This window comes from Centruroides sculpturatus, unplaced genomic scaffold (genome assembly GCF_000671375.1).
Source record: "Centruroides sculpturatus isolate CEXI.00-Female unplaced genomic scaffold, Cexi_2.0 scaffold134, whole genome shotgun sequence".
Lineage (NCBI taxonomy): Eukaryota > Metazoa > Arthropoda > Arachnida > Scorpiones > Buthidae > Centruroides > Centruroides sculpturatus.
Window position 1 is genome coordinate 389082 of NW_019384368.1, and position 18779 is coordinate 407860.

The 18779-nt window shown below is 28.1% G+C and overlaps 2 protein-coding genes across 4 annotated transcripts in view; both read right to left on the bottom strand.

Moving 5' to 3' along the window:
• LOC111613082 (syntaxin-18-like) overlaps positions 1–4146 on the bottom strand; it is a 72092-nt gene extending 67946 nt beyond the window's left edge. Inside the window, exon 1 of the mRNA XM_023354393.1 lies at positions 3895–4146. Coding sequence (XP_023210161.1) covers positions 3895–4041 — 147 coding nt within the window. The 5' untranslated portion in view covers positions 4042–4146. The remainder of the gene's footprint in view (positions 1–3894) is intronic.
• Positions 4147–7915: 3769 nt separating this feature from the next.
• LOC111613091 (protein kinase C, brain isozyme-like) overlaps positions 7916–18779 on the bottom strand; it is a 14627-nt gene continuing 3763 nt past the window's right edge. The window contains exons 2-12 of one of the 3 annotated variants that reach the window (XM_023354411.1): positions 17458–17614; positions 17157–17385; positions 16945–17082; positions 16699–16872; positions 14505–14596; positions 14364–14426; positions 14066–14204; positions 13907–13987; positions 11995–12102; positions 11107–11247; positions 7916–8258 (exon numbers count right to left, since the gene is read on the bottom strand). In XM_023354411.1, coding sequence (XP_023210179.1) covers positions 8106–8258; positions 11107–11247; positions 11995–12102; positions 13907–13987; positions 14066–14204; positions 14364–14426; positions 14505–14596; positions 16699–16872; positions 16945–17082; positions 17157–17385; positions 17458–17614 — 1475 coding nt within the window. In that variant the 3' untranslated portion in view covers positions 7916–8105. Of the gene's footprint in view, positions 8259–8752; positions 10079–11106; positions 11248–11994; positions 12103–13906; positions 13988–14065; positions 14205–14363; positions 14427–14504; positions 14597–16698; positions 16873–16944; positions 17083–17156; positions 17386–17457; positions 17615–18779 lie in introns of those variants that run through there. The other 2 variants (XM_023354401.1, XM_023354420.1) reach the window with 2 other exon arrangements.

The window sequence follows — 18779 nt, forward strand, 5'->3', positions numbered from 1 at the left end:
ACAAAACACACAAGTTAAAATACACTTATAAAATTTCATTTAATGATCAGAGTTTTGGTCATTGTTGTCATTATATTCAAGTAAATAAACATTTTAAAACTGTTTTCTGCACTATTAGTCTCATCATGTGGATGATAATATGCAATCATTTTAATTATTTGCTTACAGTAGTTTAAATTATAGCAAACAAGAAACAACCTTCCTTACTTCTTTCCAGCAATTATTTTTATTAAAATAAACATTTTTAATCTCATTTAGGAGTCTGCTTCAGGTTTTAAACTATTATTAAAATGTAAACAAGGAATTAAACTAATAACAGATTTACCAAGAATTAAAAAAAAAAAAGTTTACAAGGGAATAATATGAAATAAAATAAAATGGATATGTTTCCAAACATGACTAGAACAAATAATATTGTATGTTTGGAGTAAAGAAGGTTTCTTGTTTGTTAGAACATTCCTGCTTCTGAGGTGTCTTTACATAGTTTAAATTATTTTTATTTCTTGCTTCAATTACATATTGGATAATTTATTAATTAATAATTATAATTGTCGGAGGTCCACCCCATTTTTAGCTCCCACAAAACAGAAGTGTCCCGCATTTGAACCTAACACATCTGATCACTTTAATCTAATATCTAATAAACAAAACAGCCATAAATGAGCAAAAGTGAACAGTTCTTGATAATTAAATATATTCTAAATCTGCTAATTACCAAAAATTTACTAAATTTTATTATAAAATCAAAAGAATATTTTTAACAAACAAATAAGCAAAAATTATTAAAAATTAAAGAATACCTATTCAGAAAACATTGAAAACTAATTTAAAATATACAGATTACATAAAATACATCAATTAGAATTATGCCAATCATTGTACATACATTTATTATAAAAAGTAATTTTATATATCTGATTATTTTTTACTATATAAATATGTATACAAAATCATTAATTTTGTAAAAAATATTAACCTGAAATTGACTTTATGCTATAAAAGTTTAACTGTAGAAATCAAATATGAATGGACTCTTAAGATTAAACATTAATTCTTTATTATTATATGAAATTTATATTTAAGACTATAAATATATTTATAAAATTAAGGAAATACTTTGGTTATAAACTTTTTTTGAATGATTCATTTAATTATAAAAATTATTGATGAAACTTCATGAAAATAGTTAATTTTTTACATTTAAGACAGCAAATGATTGTCAAATATTATGATGAGGCACACTGGTGAACCACAAGAAATGGGCTAAATATGCCATAAATATTATGGAAGTAAATTTTAAAAACAAGATGAAACCCATTTGTGTACAAAAATTTATTATATCCATGATCAAATAATAGCTAGGTTAGGTCTATAAAGTAACAGTTATTATAGTACTGTACATAGCATAATTTAAACTATATTAATACATTTTAATTTTGTATGGTGTGTGCCAGAAAAATTTTGTTTCACAGTGCACTACAAACCAAAAATGTCAGAGAACCATTGATATAAGATATAATGATGAAAAAATAAATATATGTAACAATAGACCACTGTAGAACAAATGGGGTTATAGCTGCATAGCTTTTGGAATACCATGTCAAAAAATTAATTTAATAATAGTATATTGTTTAAGAGGAGTAAACTAATTAAAGTAGTAATTAGTATAATTAATATTAATTAAAAATACTGATTGTGATACCAACTATCCAAGTTAGTAGTGCAGCACTATCTCACACCACTTAGGAACTGGGTGGCAATACTCAGGCATTGTGAGGAAGTGGGCCTGGTGTACATTTGAGAGGTCCTCCTCACCAAGCTGCTGTCTCCTTGCAACTACCCCACCCTCAAATTGCCTGACGTTTGGATTAGTTTGTACAAATGGTTAAAAAACATCAACATTAGTTCTGCATCTACCTCCCCCACTGCAAATTAAGGCACATATCTGTCAATGTCACACGTTTCAAATTAACTTGTTCTTAATGTTATGTTATGTTCCAAATGGCTAATGCCATTATCATTTAAATTTAAACCCATTTGAAATCCGTTTGTTTTCAATTACTGCCTGAAGATGACATTCATATCCATGTCGAAAGCGCTAGCCAGAAATAAAATGTTCTTTAAAACCCTCCTTAACGCCTTTGGTGTAAATTTTCACTTGAGTTAGAACAATTGTTGGCGTGACATCCACAGTACGTATGTAAATTACCTTACAAAATACTAACTAATCTTAATTATTGTAATTATAACCATAATCTTTATTTATAAATCCAGTTTGTAATAAACATTAACATAAATAATAGCAAATGTTTTAAAGAGTAGACCTAAAAGCAATTTGGGATCCTAATTGCTTTTAGCTTCAAGTCCTAAAAATCCACCACTGAGTATATGATTCTGAGGTAGGTGCTTCTCATTTGCTATGACGCATTATTATTGTAAATAAATAAATCAATATTTTGATTATATTTCTGGTAAAACCTATACATTGTAAAATTACTATTGAAAAGAATATGATACATTGGATAAAATAAATGATAAAATTTTACTTTGTCATAAAACTATTTGTTTAGCTTACTACAGAGGAAAGAGAATTTATCAATTTGATTAATTGATCCTACCAAATAACTATAATTAATCTAAGGAATTTTTTATATAGTAAGGGGTTAAGGCTTTTATTTATAAACAAATTAAAATATTTGTTTGTAAGGAAGTAGATTTTATATTACAGCTGCAGACATTTATTTATAATAAACAAACTGCTCAACCAGCTTAATCTAATTATGAATACAATCATGTTTTAACACAGTGACCTCCAAAGTGGGAGTACTAGATTCTTGAGGATATGCAAATTATCTACCTGTGCTCATATTTAAAATCATAAAAAAAATATTTATAAAAAGAATTCAAAGTAGTTAATTTGTGAATTTGTGAATTTGAAAATATGAAAAAATTTGTTTTATATTATAAGCTTATTTGACTGTTATGTATAATAAACATTACTGTATGACTCACCAACTGCTTTCAAAAGCTGGATAGTTTAATCTAAGCACCAAAAACCATATCCAAGTGAAAGATTAAACTCCTACTGATGTGTAAATAAGACTTTTGATGAGTATATTACTGTATAGCTCATATGTATATATTATACAACTTTTTATTCTTTCAAATAGCTTTCGTAAGCTTTTGATTTTGTGGTTTTTGCAAAAAAGGTACTCTATATTCAGTAACATCAATCAGCATAATGTTCCCAATTTTATCAATGGTCTACATCAATAACACATGTCCTTACATAATTGATGGATAAATATTGAAAAAGAATAACCAATTTTCTATTTGGTTCAATGTAATGCTGTAAAGTTGCTTTTTCAGTTTTGATAGAAATTAAAACCAAGTATGGAAATAAGCTGTTCTTGAAATAAGATCTGTAAATTGCCATTATGGAAAACAACAAATCAACATATATATAAATAATGAAAAACATTCAGTCATGCTGTTCACATTAATATTTTCATATTTTCTTTTATATTATGAGTATTTATAATTTTAATTTTGCACAAAATATTAAATCTTTTATGAGCAAATATGTGTATATTTCTTTGTATAAGTTTATAATTTTCAAAAGTCATTTATAATTTATGTACATAACTTATAAATTAATGACTTAAATCATTTTTACTATGAAATGGCTTACATTTATTGTTATTGGTAGAGGGGAGTGCAATCATAAAAGTTTGTAAACCACTACTTTAATATCTGAAAAATAAGCCTTTAAACATCTTTAAGAATATAATGCTTCCACAAAATTTTTAATTTTGACATTTGACATTAATCTTATAAATTTAGATAAGACTAAAAATGATTTAATTTTAATTTGATCTACAATGTATATCTTACCAATTCTTTTACTTTAATTTCAAAATCAGACTTAGTCTGTTTAGATCTGTTATTTCCTAATATATCTCCATCAACATTAAAACCTAAAGCTTTATTTCGCGTTCTAATAGTTTTTACACACGCTCGAAATAAAGGGGTAATATCCATTATCGATAATATATTATTGTTTCCTAAAAAATATTAAATAATCAATTAAAAACTTTACTGTGTGTCAACTACCATATGTCTTCCATGAAAACATTTCGCGTACTGTTTGGAAGTTGCCAGATACACAAAAACAAATTTTCCTTATGTTTTGATGTTATGATACATTAATTGTAAAAAATATAACATTGCATCATTTAAATAATAATGATTAAAAAATAAATATTATTAATAGCGTATAGATTTAAAAATTTGCATGTTTCTAGCAAACAAAGCTTTTTTTTTTTTTTTTAATTCTCTCCTTTTCCGCTCTGTAGGCACTAAGATGGCCTTAAGGCGGCCATACACGTTAAGTTAATCCTTTGAAGCTGCCTGATCTTAAGGGACTTCAGAATTTCCACACACGAAGAAGAAAATGTCTCAGCGGAGACGTAGCTAGGGTGGGACAAGTAGGGCATGTGCCCCGGGCGCCACTCGCAGAGGAGCGCCAAATGGTCTCCAAGACAAACAAGATTTGTTTCTGGGGTGAGAGGGGGCGCCAATATAGTGTCGTGTCCCGGGCGCCAGTTATGTTCATTACGGCATTGTCTCTCAGTCAGTCAGTCAGTCAGTCGGCCATGGCATCTGATGACGACATACTAACTGTTCTTGAATGTTTATTGGCAACAAATTCTATTAAAACTCGTGGGAAAAAAGCATGAATAGAAGTCTATGGTTTAAATAGTAGTAGTAGTAGTGGTTTGGGTAGCACTGATCACAAAATAAATTTTCATATGAATAATTTTTTAATGGAATTATTTCAGATCACAAAATTATTTTCATATGAATAATTTTTTAATGGAATTATTTCAAATCACAAAATTAATTTTTCAAGAGAAATAGTAAGCTATAGATTCTGTTAAAAAGCATCAATTATCAGCGAAAGATCAATGGCAAGTCGATTTTACTACCAAAAAAATTCATAGATTAAATTTTATAGAACAAAAACCATCGGATATAACTGGCTGAATCGAACATAGTAATTTGCAAAACTTATTAAATTATTTCTCAACGTATAAAGAATTATTTTTCTAACTGTAAATTCTTAACTGTATGCTACAAAACAATTTTATCGTTTATAGACTAAAGAAGGGTGGGCGAAAACTGTAAACTGCCGGGCTGCAATTTTTAATTATATTTCAAATTTACTTAATTTAAAATATATAAAATTAGCAGTAGCTTGTCCCTGTACATCATACTTTTCCTTTAACAATAGAATCGTTCCAATCACCTATCTAACTCCTTCAGGGGAAAAATTTTGTACTGAAATAACGTGACTTGCAGTTTGCATCGAATACCTGTATATTTAATCGGGGCCTCCTTCCACTGGGTTTTCATATCTGATCTCGTCTCTCGTCTGTCTAAGTCCGTTCTCGAGATTAATGGAAGACAGCCAGACATATGGAAACAGTGGGGATTTATAGGTTTGCAATGTTTTCAAATCGCAGCCCAATCACACCGCACATTTCGTCGACATGCAAATACGATAAGTAAAAGAAGGGAAAAAAAGAAAGCGGCATCAGTCTTCAGGAATACAAGGAAATTTGTTGAAATAAAAACATTGTAAATTAAAAACTCAGTTTAAAAACGAGTTTTAAATAAGAATGCCGACATTCGAATCTGAATGACGAGATGAATACGAAATGTAATTTTTTAAAAAAAAATAATACGATTTATTAAAGAAACGATACACTTTTAAGAAATTCGTAGGAGGAAAACGTTGCAGACAGACCTGAAATAAATGTTTCAAAATTCGAGAAGCCGATTTCTAAATATACAGTTCAGAGTTGTAAAACACCGGCAATAAACGCGCAGAATTATTAATAAAAGCCGGAGATCAACAATGAAAAAGTTTATGTTTGTTGCCGACATCTATAATGCAACAAAACTTCCGANCTGTCACATTAGGTACTAGATCTCAGTACATAACCATATTTTTGGATAATTTGTAAAAGAGTATTAGTTTTATTTTCTTTTAAACTTGTCGAGATGCCATCTCCCAATTCCAGGGTCTGCATAATGGTTAAAACTGTTCTGAATTCTAGAAAAAATCATACATTTTTATCCACGCAAGATCGTAAATTCCACATTTTGCACTTGTAATCTCATCTATAATACTCGATACGTATGTATCGAAATTTGATTTAGATTTTCTCAATAGTTCTTTCTATAGACAACACTAAACACCTTACTATAAGGTGTTGTACCACTATATTTGCGCGATATGTGTGTTATCTGTTTTTAAATAAAAATACTCTTAAAAGATGTTTCATTTAAGAGTAATTTTGTCAACACCACTTCTCTGTAACGGACAGGTGTTCGTCGTAGAAAGATTTTACTGTACTCTATTTGAATGAAGATACAACAATCCTCTACGCGTTAATTATTAATCTTGTAATTTGTATTTAAGTTAAAATGTAATATTAAAAATCGACTATATGTATCACTTTTCATTGGTAGACGTGGCAATAAACTAAACGCCACTATTTTCGTTTCGGCCAAAGCTTTTCACAGCATGAGCACCAGTAAGTTAGAAGAGTTTATACAATTCACTTTATTTGCAGCATAAATTACGTATAAATAGCATGTTTTATATAATAGAAAATTAATTAAAAGTCAATTAAAAATATTGCATTAAATTTTTTAATAAATTATTATATACATGTATAAAGTTATAATTTCATACACTGTATTTAATTAACAAAGAAAAATTGCGATTAANTATCACTTTTTACAGGAATTATATATATTTAAAAGAGATTTAAGTCCATATATTAAGCCGTAAATAAATCTGAAGTATTTTAAAAATGTATATACTGTACAACATCGATTTAAAAACTTTGTTTTTTTTTTATATCGCCACGGATTTAAAGAAGAAAATTTTCCACATATACATGCAAAAAAATACTTCAAAAATTATTATATTTATTATATTAATTTTTATTTTAAGATATTAGAATTCCATTAATCATCAAGACAGATCAATATATAAGGACGGATATTCATATAGCTCATACATGTAAAGGATATAAAACTCGATATATATATGGCTGTATATATTATACGAAGCACAACATTTATTATAAAGTTTTTGGGTAGCGGCAATATTGGAAGAAAATAGTATTTTCAAAGATTTCGTTGAATGGCTGAAAGCAGACAATGCATAGTAATTTTTTTTTTTATTGATAATTTCATGGATTGAAGCGGTATTTTTACTTTATCGCTCCATATTCTACAGTTCATTTATTTTCCTCCACTTCTTTCATCATTCGAAGAATTTCTCCAAACAATTCATCCAAACGTGTTGCATCATCCAAAGAATTCATTTAAAAACTTTGCATTATCTAAGAATTTACTTCACCCATTTTTTTCCCTCAGTATTTAAAAAAAAACTTCTAATTTTTTTTATCATCATCCAAAAAATTTGCCCAAAATATGCGTTCTACCAAAAATTCATTAAAACTTCTTGCATTATCCAAAGAATTTATTCAGCTTTTTTTTCTTGCAATATCCAAAAGTTCGTCCAATTTTTTTGTATTATCCAAGGAAATTGAGGAGAATCTATCATCAATCACCCGCTAAATTCTTAAAAATATATCAACTGGATAAAATGAAAATCAACAATTTAACATTCAAATTTTAAACCTTTCATCACTTTGTTGTTGTTTTTTTTTTTTTTTTTTTTTACTAAAATTTGGCAAATCCACATGAACATTTTTTAAAATTAAATTTCACCATTATAAATTGTTTTTAATATTAACAATAAATGCAAATTGGTTCCTACAATTAATTAATGGAATTTCGATAATATTTTAATGAAAAAATTAATATAATAAATATATTCTTAAATAATTCATATAAATAAGTATATAATAACTATTATAAATAATGGAAAATATGTGACATTACATACACGATTATGGAATAAGTAAAATTGGTCGAAAATACTCCGAAAATTCACATAAAAAAATCACGTTTTAGTTTTAAAGAAGCTTAAGAAATTTTGTGTTTGTTGTTGAAATGCATAGTTAAACGTGAGCCACGAATTCCGGATTGAGATATGAAAATCCAAGAAATTCCGTTTGATCCATATTCATAATAAATAACTTATCACTAGGAGTCATATCCAATTTTTCGCTGGTAAACTGTTTGTCAAAATTACAGGTATCCTTAGGATGGTTCTGAAAATAAAACATGAAATTCTATGTATAATATTTGGTATAAACGGGTTTTTTTTTCGCCTGATAAAATTCAGTGTCTTGTTTACATTTAAGAGTGAAAATATTCAATATTCAACTTGAGAAAAAATGATTTATTGAAAAACAATACATGATGGTAACATGTGATCTCGTAGAACAATGTTTAGAATGCGAGAGAAAAATTGGGTTGGGTAAAAGAGAAAAATTCATCCAAAATTTTTTTTTAAATGTTTTTTTTAGGACACATCACAATATATCGTCTTACAATATACAGTATAAAGAAATATTAACAAGATTCTCACACAAAATGTGAGTGTGCATAAAGTTAGGAAATGTGAGTAGCGAAGATTTCTATCCAAAAAATTTCTTAAACATCGATTTTATTAGAGCTATTTGGCTTCGCCCCTTAAATCCCGTATTGAACATGGCGTAGCTGCTTGACTGGAGCATTTCGTAAAGAGGTAAAAGCTAGTATATTTTCTTCAGGTGTTTTGGGAACAGTCGAGTAGCCGTTCATACGGTGAGGTTTTTTTTTTTTTTTTTTATCAATGGAAGACACGGAGTGAAAATTAATTGGGTATATAGATTTACAAAGCACTTAAGGAGCATTCCTCGGATAATAATGTCCACCTGGAAGTTAAGGAGCATCATTGGGATTCTGTTTCCTTATTGAGCCTGGCACAATCGGTCTTCCGAAAGGGTTTTATTTTTAATGTAGTAAGTCCCAAAATTACACGTGTTTTATAATTTAAAATATTTTGTAATTTTTTATATTAATATATTTCTTTTTTTAAAATTTATTTTGATCGATTTTAAAATTTCATTCTTAACTTGAGTGAGCAAATTTATTTATGTACACATACATACATATACCGTTATTGTTTTTTAACTATGTTCAATGTGTTGTGTGTATATGAGTGTGTATATGTTTGAGTATATATAATTTGTTTTAAAATATGAACAATATTCTACTATATTTTTTGCCCCTTGTGTTATTATTATTATTATTAAAAACCCGTAATTAACAAAAGCTGAGTATTGAATTGAGCACTCGGGAGTCCTCACAGTGCTTCTTGCTGATTGTCATCAGAAGCAGATCTAAGATATAAAAAATGGGTATCGTCCCCTTAAATTTGGCACACTTACAATAATATATAACTAAAAAAAACAATGAAATAAAAGACTGACTCGTTTTGTCCTTAAAAATTTCAATGTATAGAGTGATGCAATCCTGATTTTTTAGTTATTAAAATTTCGTTTCCACTCGTATTTTTGTAATTTCGAACGACAGAAAAGGCCTCGGATTAAAATATAAATTAAAATTCAAACGAATCGACCTCCATTGACCTTGAATATTAATTCATACGCTTAGTAAGTGATAAATGCATTCTTGAAACCTTTGCGGATTTCATTCTAATGTCGCCTACTCTCCAAATATATATGTATATATATATTTCTTTTGTTTTTGTTTTTGGGAGAGAATAAAGAATAATCCGTTTCGTCAAAAAACTGGTGCAGCCAAAAGGATAAAGTGTAAAATGGATTCAAACTTTCAAACTGGAATTGTGGATAGGAGGACTGAGGCAAATTGTCCATGCTGAAATTGGTCAAAAAAATATAGAAACGATCTCAGTTTATATTTTTTCACTTGTTCTTTGATTATGGAAAAACGGGTTGACAAAGGTGAATCCTTGGAACTCGTTCCCTGTCATGCTACCCACCACCATTTCGTCTGCGGGTGTCAGAGACATACTGGCGTTTGTAAAGATGGGATCGAAATTCTCTGCTGCCTTTGAATCTTTCTGTTTGGAAGACATTAAAAACAACGTCAGTAATAACATCCCTTTCAATATTCATGTAAATATAAAATCTAAATTTAAAATTAAGAAAAGGGTTGAAAAAAAAAATCACACGAGTTTCATATTATCACTGTGTTTTTACATGCTTAGAGCATTGATAGTGACTCACTGAGCATTTATAATAAGAATTTATGACGAGTAATCTTATCAAGTAATTCTATTTACGGATCCTGTTTTAAATACAGACATCAAGATCAGAATTGTTTTAGTGTTTGCTACTAGCTTGCGCCATTGAAAGCACCTAAACAAAAAAAAAACAAGAATAAATGCCAATATAAATTGAAAATTAAAGAATAAATTAACTTTTAAACCCCCTACTCCAGGCATTTTTCTTACTAAAACAGTATTGTGGACAGCTTAAAATCTCTAAAGTAAGCTCATGTATGAAAATTTAAAAGTTTAAACATACATTTCATAAACAAAATTCGATATTTTATAACAGTAATTTGTCTTCGAATGAATTTATAAACGTGTTAATGACGAACAATTTATATCTAGTACATGTTCAATATGTTATACTTGATCGCACGATTAAAATATTAGAAAAAATATAAACTGGTATAAATTATTTTATAATTAATTGATTGTATCTTCACTATTTTATAATAGCGTTCACATAAATTTATATTAAAATGGCGCATGCTAGCAGAATCAATGCTCAAAAATACCGACGATACAATTATAAGTTACATTAAAGGGAAGAAAGACTAAAGGAAATACATTAACCGAAAAATAAAAATGTCAAAATAAATTTTTTACTTCATCAAAAAAAGGTAAAAAATTCTCTGAAAGAACCAGTTATGAAAATATGGGGTAGCATGACAGGGTGGAAATAAAGAAACTAATTTCCGAATTAAGAGAATAGATAAAGAAAGATATACGAAATATAACAATAAAATTTGTTCCAGATTTTTTTTTTATAATAAAAAATATATCTTATTTTATAAAAAAAATAAATAAAAATATCTTACAATTTTAGGTTTAAAAGGTGGTTGTACTTCTCTACTTTCTATCTTTAACCAATCGATACGCCTAAAAAAAGGATGACCTCTGATATCTTTCTCGTCGGAATGACCACAACCCAGACGTTTCGCTGGATTTTTTGTTAAAAACTGTAAAAATCATAAACGATAATTCATATTTAAATATATCAAAAGATAATTTGGATAATTCGTTATCAAAATTAATAATTTTGAAGTAAGTATAAAGGAAAATAAATATAAAAATTCCTATTCTAAAAAGAAATATTTCCGAAATTTAAAGGAAATCGTAGAAAAATATCAGATTTTGAAGATTATTTGAAATTTCTTTTATTGAAAGGCGATTACTTAAAGCAGTACATTGAAATATCCGTCTTCTTACTTCTTTCGACGAACGTCGTTCAGATAAATATATTTCTCGTTTTCCACGTAGAAGAAAAATAAGTTTCACATTAGAGTCCGGATTCGATTCTTGTCAGGAATTCCAAAGGGAACAACTTCATCTCGAAATTTCCTGACAAGAATTGAATCTTAACTCTTCCAAATCTTGTAAGTAGTAGTAAGATACCTTTCACATGAGAGAAAAGATAAGGTCAATTTCTCTTTTAAAAACCATTTCTTTCTATGTATAAAATGGTTATTTCCTGGACTTACACAAACAACAATTTTTTTAAATATAAATATGTTTGAATTTGCACAATAATTCTTAGATTATACAGTTTCTTTAAATAGTCTTTAAATGTATTGTAGAAAATTCTATTTCACATTAAAGGGTTATTATGATAGAAAACTGAAGTTTTTTACCATGTTAAGCTAAATATACTAATAAAAATATTCCCGTAATGTAACGAATTACGGTTAATCTACAAATGTACATACCCCTTTGCAAACATCTTTTGCTTCTTTTGATAAAAACTTTGGATAAGATACATTATGATCCGTAATTGAAGCAAATAATTCTTCTTCGTCTTCACCATCAAATGGCGGCTAAAACAGACAATTTTTAATTATTATTTTAAGTATTTAAAACAGTAAAGTGAAGCAAAACCTGCAGCGAAACCCGTTTAAAACATTACATTATTTTATAAAAATTACTTTCCACAGCATTTACTTATATTTACTTATTTATAATGTTGCTGATTTAAATGAAAATACTAAAAAGCACCGATATAATGAAATGGAATTAAAAGAAATAAATAGAGGCGACATAATTCAATAAATTAACATAGAAAAAAGAAAAAATATTCCAGTTCACACAGCTTTAACTGTATTTACAAAAATAAAAATAATAAGGCTAATATATTTTAAACACTATTCAGGTTTTCAGTGGATAGTTGTGCTGCTTATTCAAGTTATACATAGAAATAAAGTCGCCGAAAGTATAAAACGTATCCTTAAAATAATTTAGATGGTGTGATAATTAGACCTAATTAATAAATATAAAACTTGTGACGTTCTTTCATGTTTTAGAATACAAATTGGATAAAAATTAAGGTAATTTGGGCCAGGAAAAAATTAAAACACTCTTATGCATGCCGCATACAAGTTATTAAACGGTAATTTTAGGTTTTTTCAGTGTGTTTCTGTCTATTTAATGAATTATTATTAAAATATTAGTGCAGTAAAATATATTCTATAGAGGTATCTATGAGGTAAACACAATTAATAAAACAATTCAGGTTAATTAAATTCTGTTTATAAAATTATAAGCAATTGGGTAAGTTTATCGGGTTCGTATAACTTGGTAAACAAGGTGATTTTGTGCATGTATCATTTAATTTCCCACTGGAATTAGACGCAATTTACTATCGAAATACTCAAAAAATATCCGTAAAATAATTTGCAGTATATAAATTATTACAAATTTAAACACGCAATACAATTACATTCGAATTCTATAAAAATTAAATATTATCAAATAGAAATTTCATCAATACATGGAGATGAAAGTTGTTGAAGCATGTATCGCTGCTGGCAATTAGGGAAAAAAAAGCATTTACACGGATCGAGTCAATTAAATTAGAAAAAAGCAGTCTATTTTTGTCAATAAACTCTATCGATTTTGCTGATTAATTGTCAAACGAGAGAAGTTAAGCGTGTAAATAAATCGGTCATTCGAAAATATATAACATTTTTCGTGCATCTTTGTAAATTTCCTTCTCATGTTTCAATGCTTTTAGTAATTCCAATTTTATTTATTATAAATTATGAACCCAATTCGACAAATATATTTCAATTAAATACGTGAAAAAAATAAAGAATTATATTAAGATCATTAATTATTTTTCTGGCGGAATGAATTCATACGCCATATTATTTTGAATTTATTATGGAGAATTAAGTGATTGTTTCTTGAAATACATATGAAACTTTTAAATTCTGTTCCATCAGACCAAAGAAAATTTCCATTTACAAACATTTCTGTCTTATATGAAGTCTGTTTCATTAAGATTTCATTATGTAATTAAATTATTAAAACTTGTATTAATAAAATTTCACACAAAAAAAAATAACGCTAGGGCTAATTATGATCATTAACTAGACTAAGAACATTTACTATTTCGTTAATACTTAAATTCATTTGACCTTACCATATTATAAACTAAGTACTGTAAAGTTGAATAATTAACTAATTGCATAACTAAGCATACCATAATTTAATTGTGTTTATAAATCAGAATTGAGATGCTATAACACATGCATAGTAGGATTAATTTGTCAAAAATCTTTAAAATAACTATCAACTTACTTTATGAAAGGTAAAAACAACAATATTACATTTTTGTCTTACCTGTCCTACTAACATTTCGTACAATAACACTCCATAAGCCCACCAATCTACTGATTTTCCATAAGGCTGATACAGAATGATCTACAGTACATTGCATATAAATCAGACATTGCATCCGTATATAAATTGTAAAATAAGTTATTATGAAAAATATGTTACCTCTGGTGCAATATAATCTGGAGTTCCGCAGAAAGTTTTTGTTGTATTATCGTTCACGATATTTTCTTTGCACATTCCGAAATCGGCTATTTTAATGTGTCCATCTTCATCCAGTAGAACATTATCCAACTTTAAATCTCTTGAGAAATAAAAATAACTATTTACACATCCACCAATTAAACTTAAGTATCCTATTTAAACATGTTAAAAACTTAATCACAAACAAAAGAAAACATGTGGCAAATGTGCTATATAATAAAAATTTTATTTTATACACTCGACTCGTGTCTATACTCACCTATAGATAATGCCCCTACTGTGTAGGAAAAATAATCCTATGGCAATTTCTGCAGCATAAAACCTAATTACGCAAGCAAACTGTTAAGAAATTTTCGTGAAATCTTCAATAAAACTTTACTAAAAATGGAATTAGACTTACACTGCAACGGGTTCTTTAAATTTTCCACACTGTTGTATTTGAAACATTAAATCACCCCCATTAACATATTCCATAACGAAATATAAACGATCCTGTATTAATATTATGCCTATTATTATTATATAGCATAAATAATGTATAAAATCGTTATTAATAGATACAAACTACAAGTAAATTAAAATCAGTATTACAAATAAATGCTTAAAATGTCTGCATAATAAAAGTTTTCATTAAGAAAAATCAAAGAAATATTTTAATTAAATGTTATAAAATTTAAAATAAAATAACAAAATAGACTTTGATTATTTGAAGAATGTAGTAACGAGGTTTTTCTTTTTTTATGGAAGTGTATGCATGGAATTACGCATATTCTGCAAGTACTGTACGTTTGTTTGTGTAAGAAAAGCGACACGTAAGTAATCTGCTGAAGGGGAGATGCTTCCAGGAGGACTTTCTATAAAAAAACCAAAAATTTCACGTGGCTATCCCGTTAGTCAAGCTCGAACCCATGACAGCTACTACTGTTCAGTGGTGGACTTCTTCATATACGGGTTAAGATTACTGAATGATCGAATATTCAAATTATATTAAGTATTATTTTCAGAAAATCGAAGTAAATAAAGACTGACAAAAAAAAAAATAAAAATTTCTGTTTTTAAAAATGATGATAAAGATCTAATTTTAGAACGAAAATGTTACTATTAACTTTGGCTTCTTTCGAGTAACTGTTTATTTGGTTAGAATATTCAATACGAAGTTAATTTTCATACATTTTTATTTAAAAAAAAAAAGCCTCGGTTGTTAGGTATGTGATTTTGAAAGTTTTACATACAATATCAATACTTGTAACATTCATTAATCGATATAATTATCTACAAGTCTAATTGTTATATCATTGATTTTATGTCTCAGCTAATACAAATTAGCAAAACTTAATGAAAATATTAGAGCGTAATTCCAACATCATAAAATATTAAATTCTTTTTTACAAAGTAGTTCGAAAATATATTTTCATGTCGATAAATTATTTATCATGCATAGAGTTTAATTCACATACAGATTATTCTTATATTTTATAAATGCTGAAGTATTGTTATCAAACGAGCAATTATTTATTGTGACATGGTCACAATGCCGGGCAACATTTTTAATTATATTTTTAATTTATTTAATTTAAAATATACGCTCTCCACTTCAAATTAGCAGTGGCTTGTCCCTGTACACCATACTTTTCCGTTAGCAATGGATTCGTGTCTAACACTTTTCAGGGAAATTTTTAAATTGAAATAACATGACTTCCGGTTTGCATAGGAAATTGGTATATAGTTAATCGGAGCCTCCTACCACTAAAGTTTCCTTGTCTTGTCACGTCTTTCATCTATCTAACCCGTTCTCGAGATTAAGGAAAGGCAGACAAACGGATGGATGACAGTGGGAATTGATAGATCTTCATTTTTTTTTCAAATTGCAGCCCAGTAAGTATAATTTGACAGGGGATTCGCTTTGCTTTGTACATTGAATGTGGTAGATATTTCACGAAATGTATATATAGTCACTACAGAAGATCCTACAAAAAAAAGAGAAAAAACATTGAACAATCAACAATTAATTGGAATAGTCCTGTCTTTTATTAAAAAGGAAAGAAATTAGCAATTCTGTATGAAATAAATTATATTTATAATACTCAAGAGTATTTTCTCTTTATGCTCCCATATTAATTTATTGATAAATAGCTCTTAAAGTCTCAATATAAGATTTTGCACGAATCAATAACGTAATAAAGAATGTGATTTTGTTCACCCCCTTTGAAGCTTAATAATTCCTGTGTCCTTTGTCGAAAATTTCTGAAATTTTGCAGAGGAGTTTGTGTATTAAGGGTGATCTATGCTGTTAAGGTCGAGGAGGTGGGGAGATAGATTGGGTCGTGTGTCGTATCTCGAGTGGGGTGTACTTAATGAAGATTTTACTCGTCATTAGCATTTACAATTTTTTATAAAACTCGTCTCTACCCTCGAAATTAAGCTTTCTACCATTTTATAATAATAATATAAAAATTTTTTAAAAAATATCGTAATAGATAACGCCATACAAAATTCTAAATGTCTTTGCCGTGAAATTTACGCAACTCATTGCTGTTTTCTTGTTAAAAAAAAAAACTTTACGTTAAGTTAATTAAAACCTTTATAATTCTTACCATTGTTTGAAAACACGAATGCAATCGTACTAAAAATGGAGGTTTTCTAGATAAGGCTAAAACCCTCTTTTCTATCATGGCACATTCAACATCGTCATCTTGAATTATAATATCCTTTTTTAATATTTTAATAGCATACAATTCATCAGTTCCTTTACGTTCTGCAAGCATAACCTTCCAAGATAAAGAAGAGTATTAGTATGCATAACATATCTTAATTTAAAAATTTAATTATTACAGAAGCACCTTTCCGAAGCTTCCTTTCCCAAGTACTTTCAGAAAAGAAAAGTGACTGTCTCTGATAGCATCTTGCATTCCTACATTATGAGGAATATCTGTAATTTCTGAAAACTCTTTCCTTTCACAGCTCAGAGGAAGTTTAGACTGTGGAAGAAAACTTTTTATGTATTATTTTAAAATTATAAAAACATAAAAAAGAAAAATTAAGAAGACCATACCTTCAATTCATTGCTTAGTTGATAACTATCCACACCTTCTGGTGGTACAGGAACATTATAAAATTCACCTTCTTCAGCAGTAAGAAGTTTAAACCAACCTTTTGCAGGCTTTTTCAGGATTTCTGAAATTCCAAAGGACAAAGATCCCATGAAATCGTTCCTCGATGTCCTATCCCAATCCCATACTTCTATAAGTAGTCTACGATCTTTATCTTCGGGTTTCAGATCACTTGGAAAATATGTGAAATTTTTAAAATACGGAAAATTAGGGTGAAACAATATGAAAACACGAAATACTTACAAACTGATTGTTTCATTCCATTGAGGATTTAAACAAGCCTTAATCGTTTTCGTTTTCTTCTTTGAAGAATCACCGTTATCGGGCACTAGTTTCAATTTAACATAAGGATCAGAAAGGCCGTTTGGATCCATTGGAATCAAATTCCTTGCTTCACATACTGAAATGGGATGAACAATTTTTCAATATTTTTATCAAAGAAATATATAAATAATTTATCAAAAAATAGTTTTAAAAAATCTGAAAAAAAAACATTATTTAAATATAATATAAAAATCAGATTTGTTACGTAGAATATAAAACACATCTGTGTTAACTATTGAAACAATTAAATACATGACTACATAAACAAAACTACACACAAGATTCATCTCTATCGAAAGAATCGATCTCGGAATCTTTGGATTATAGATCCACTTTTCTCGGTAAGTATTCAATAAAAAAGAAAATTTCAGCTAATAACAATAAAAATCGTAATCAGTTTTAAATTAATTTCATAAATTTATACTTTATAAATCTTATAAAATCCGGTTCAATCGAAAGAATGTCTTCAAGATCCTAACTCATTGTGGGACTTTAAGAAAGAACCAATTCATGTTGTCTAAAATGACGAAGAAACTTTTAAAAATATACAGTAGAACAGTTTGAATAGTGTTAATGACGACAATATTAAAATAGATTCGTATAAAAGTCTTCCGGGAGGCACCCTCTTAAAGAATCTTCCACGTGTTGCATTGCCTTATCCCAATCAATCCAATCCAATCTTTATTTTCTCTACATCATATTTAGTCTATTTTCATTATATACTTTAATTACACATCTAATACAATTCCAAATTTAAGAAAACTATAAAACATCTTTGATTGATACAATTCTATGTAAATACATCCATAAACATTTGCAAAATCTTTATTACTTTTCCTATTGTTATACAATATAACATAGAGAAAGTATGACGAGTAGTCAAATTTTGACCCTCATACTTTTGTATTTCTTAACGATTTGAGGATCACAGTCCAAAAATAAAAAAAATAAAAAAAATATTATAAAACTGTGTGGGGGGATCGTTTATTTTTCATTAGGGGAGACCGGGGCAACTTCGGCATGCGGGGCAAGTTTGTCAAGCTCTTTTTTTTAAAAACAAATTAAAAGGAGACTTTGGTTATAGGTTAGGCAGTTGAGTTTTATTGGTGGCTTGTTGAGTGTAGTGTTTTTATTGTTCTCCAACAAGCGTAGTTGAATTATCAAGCAAATTTTCATTTTCGTTCAATTCCATATAATATTTTTTTTCCATTTATATTGAATTGGCAGGTTTTGTTATAATT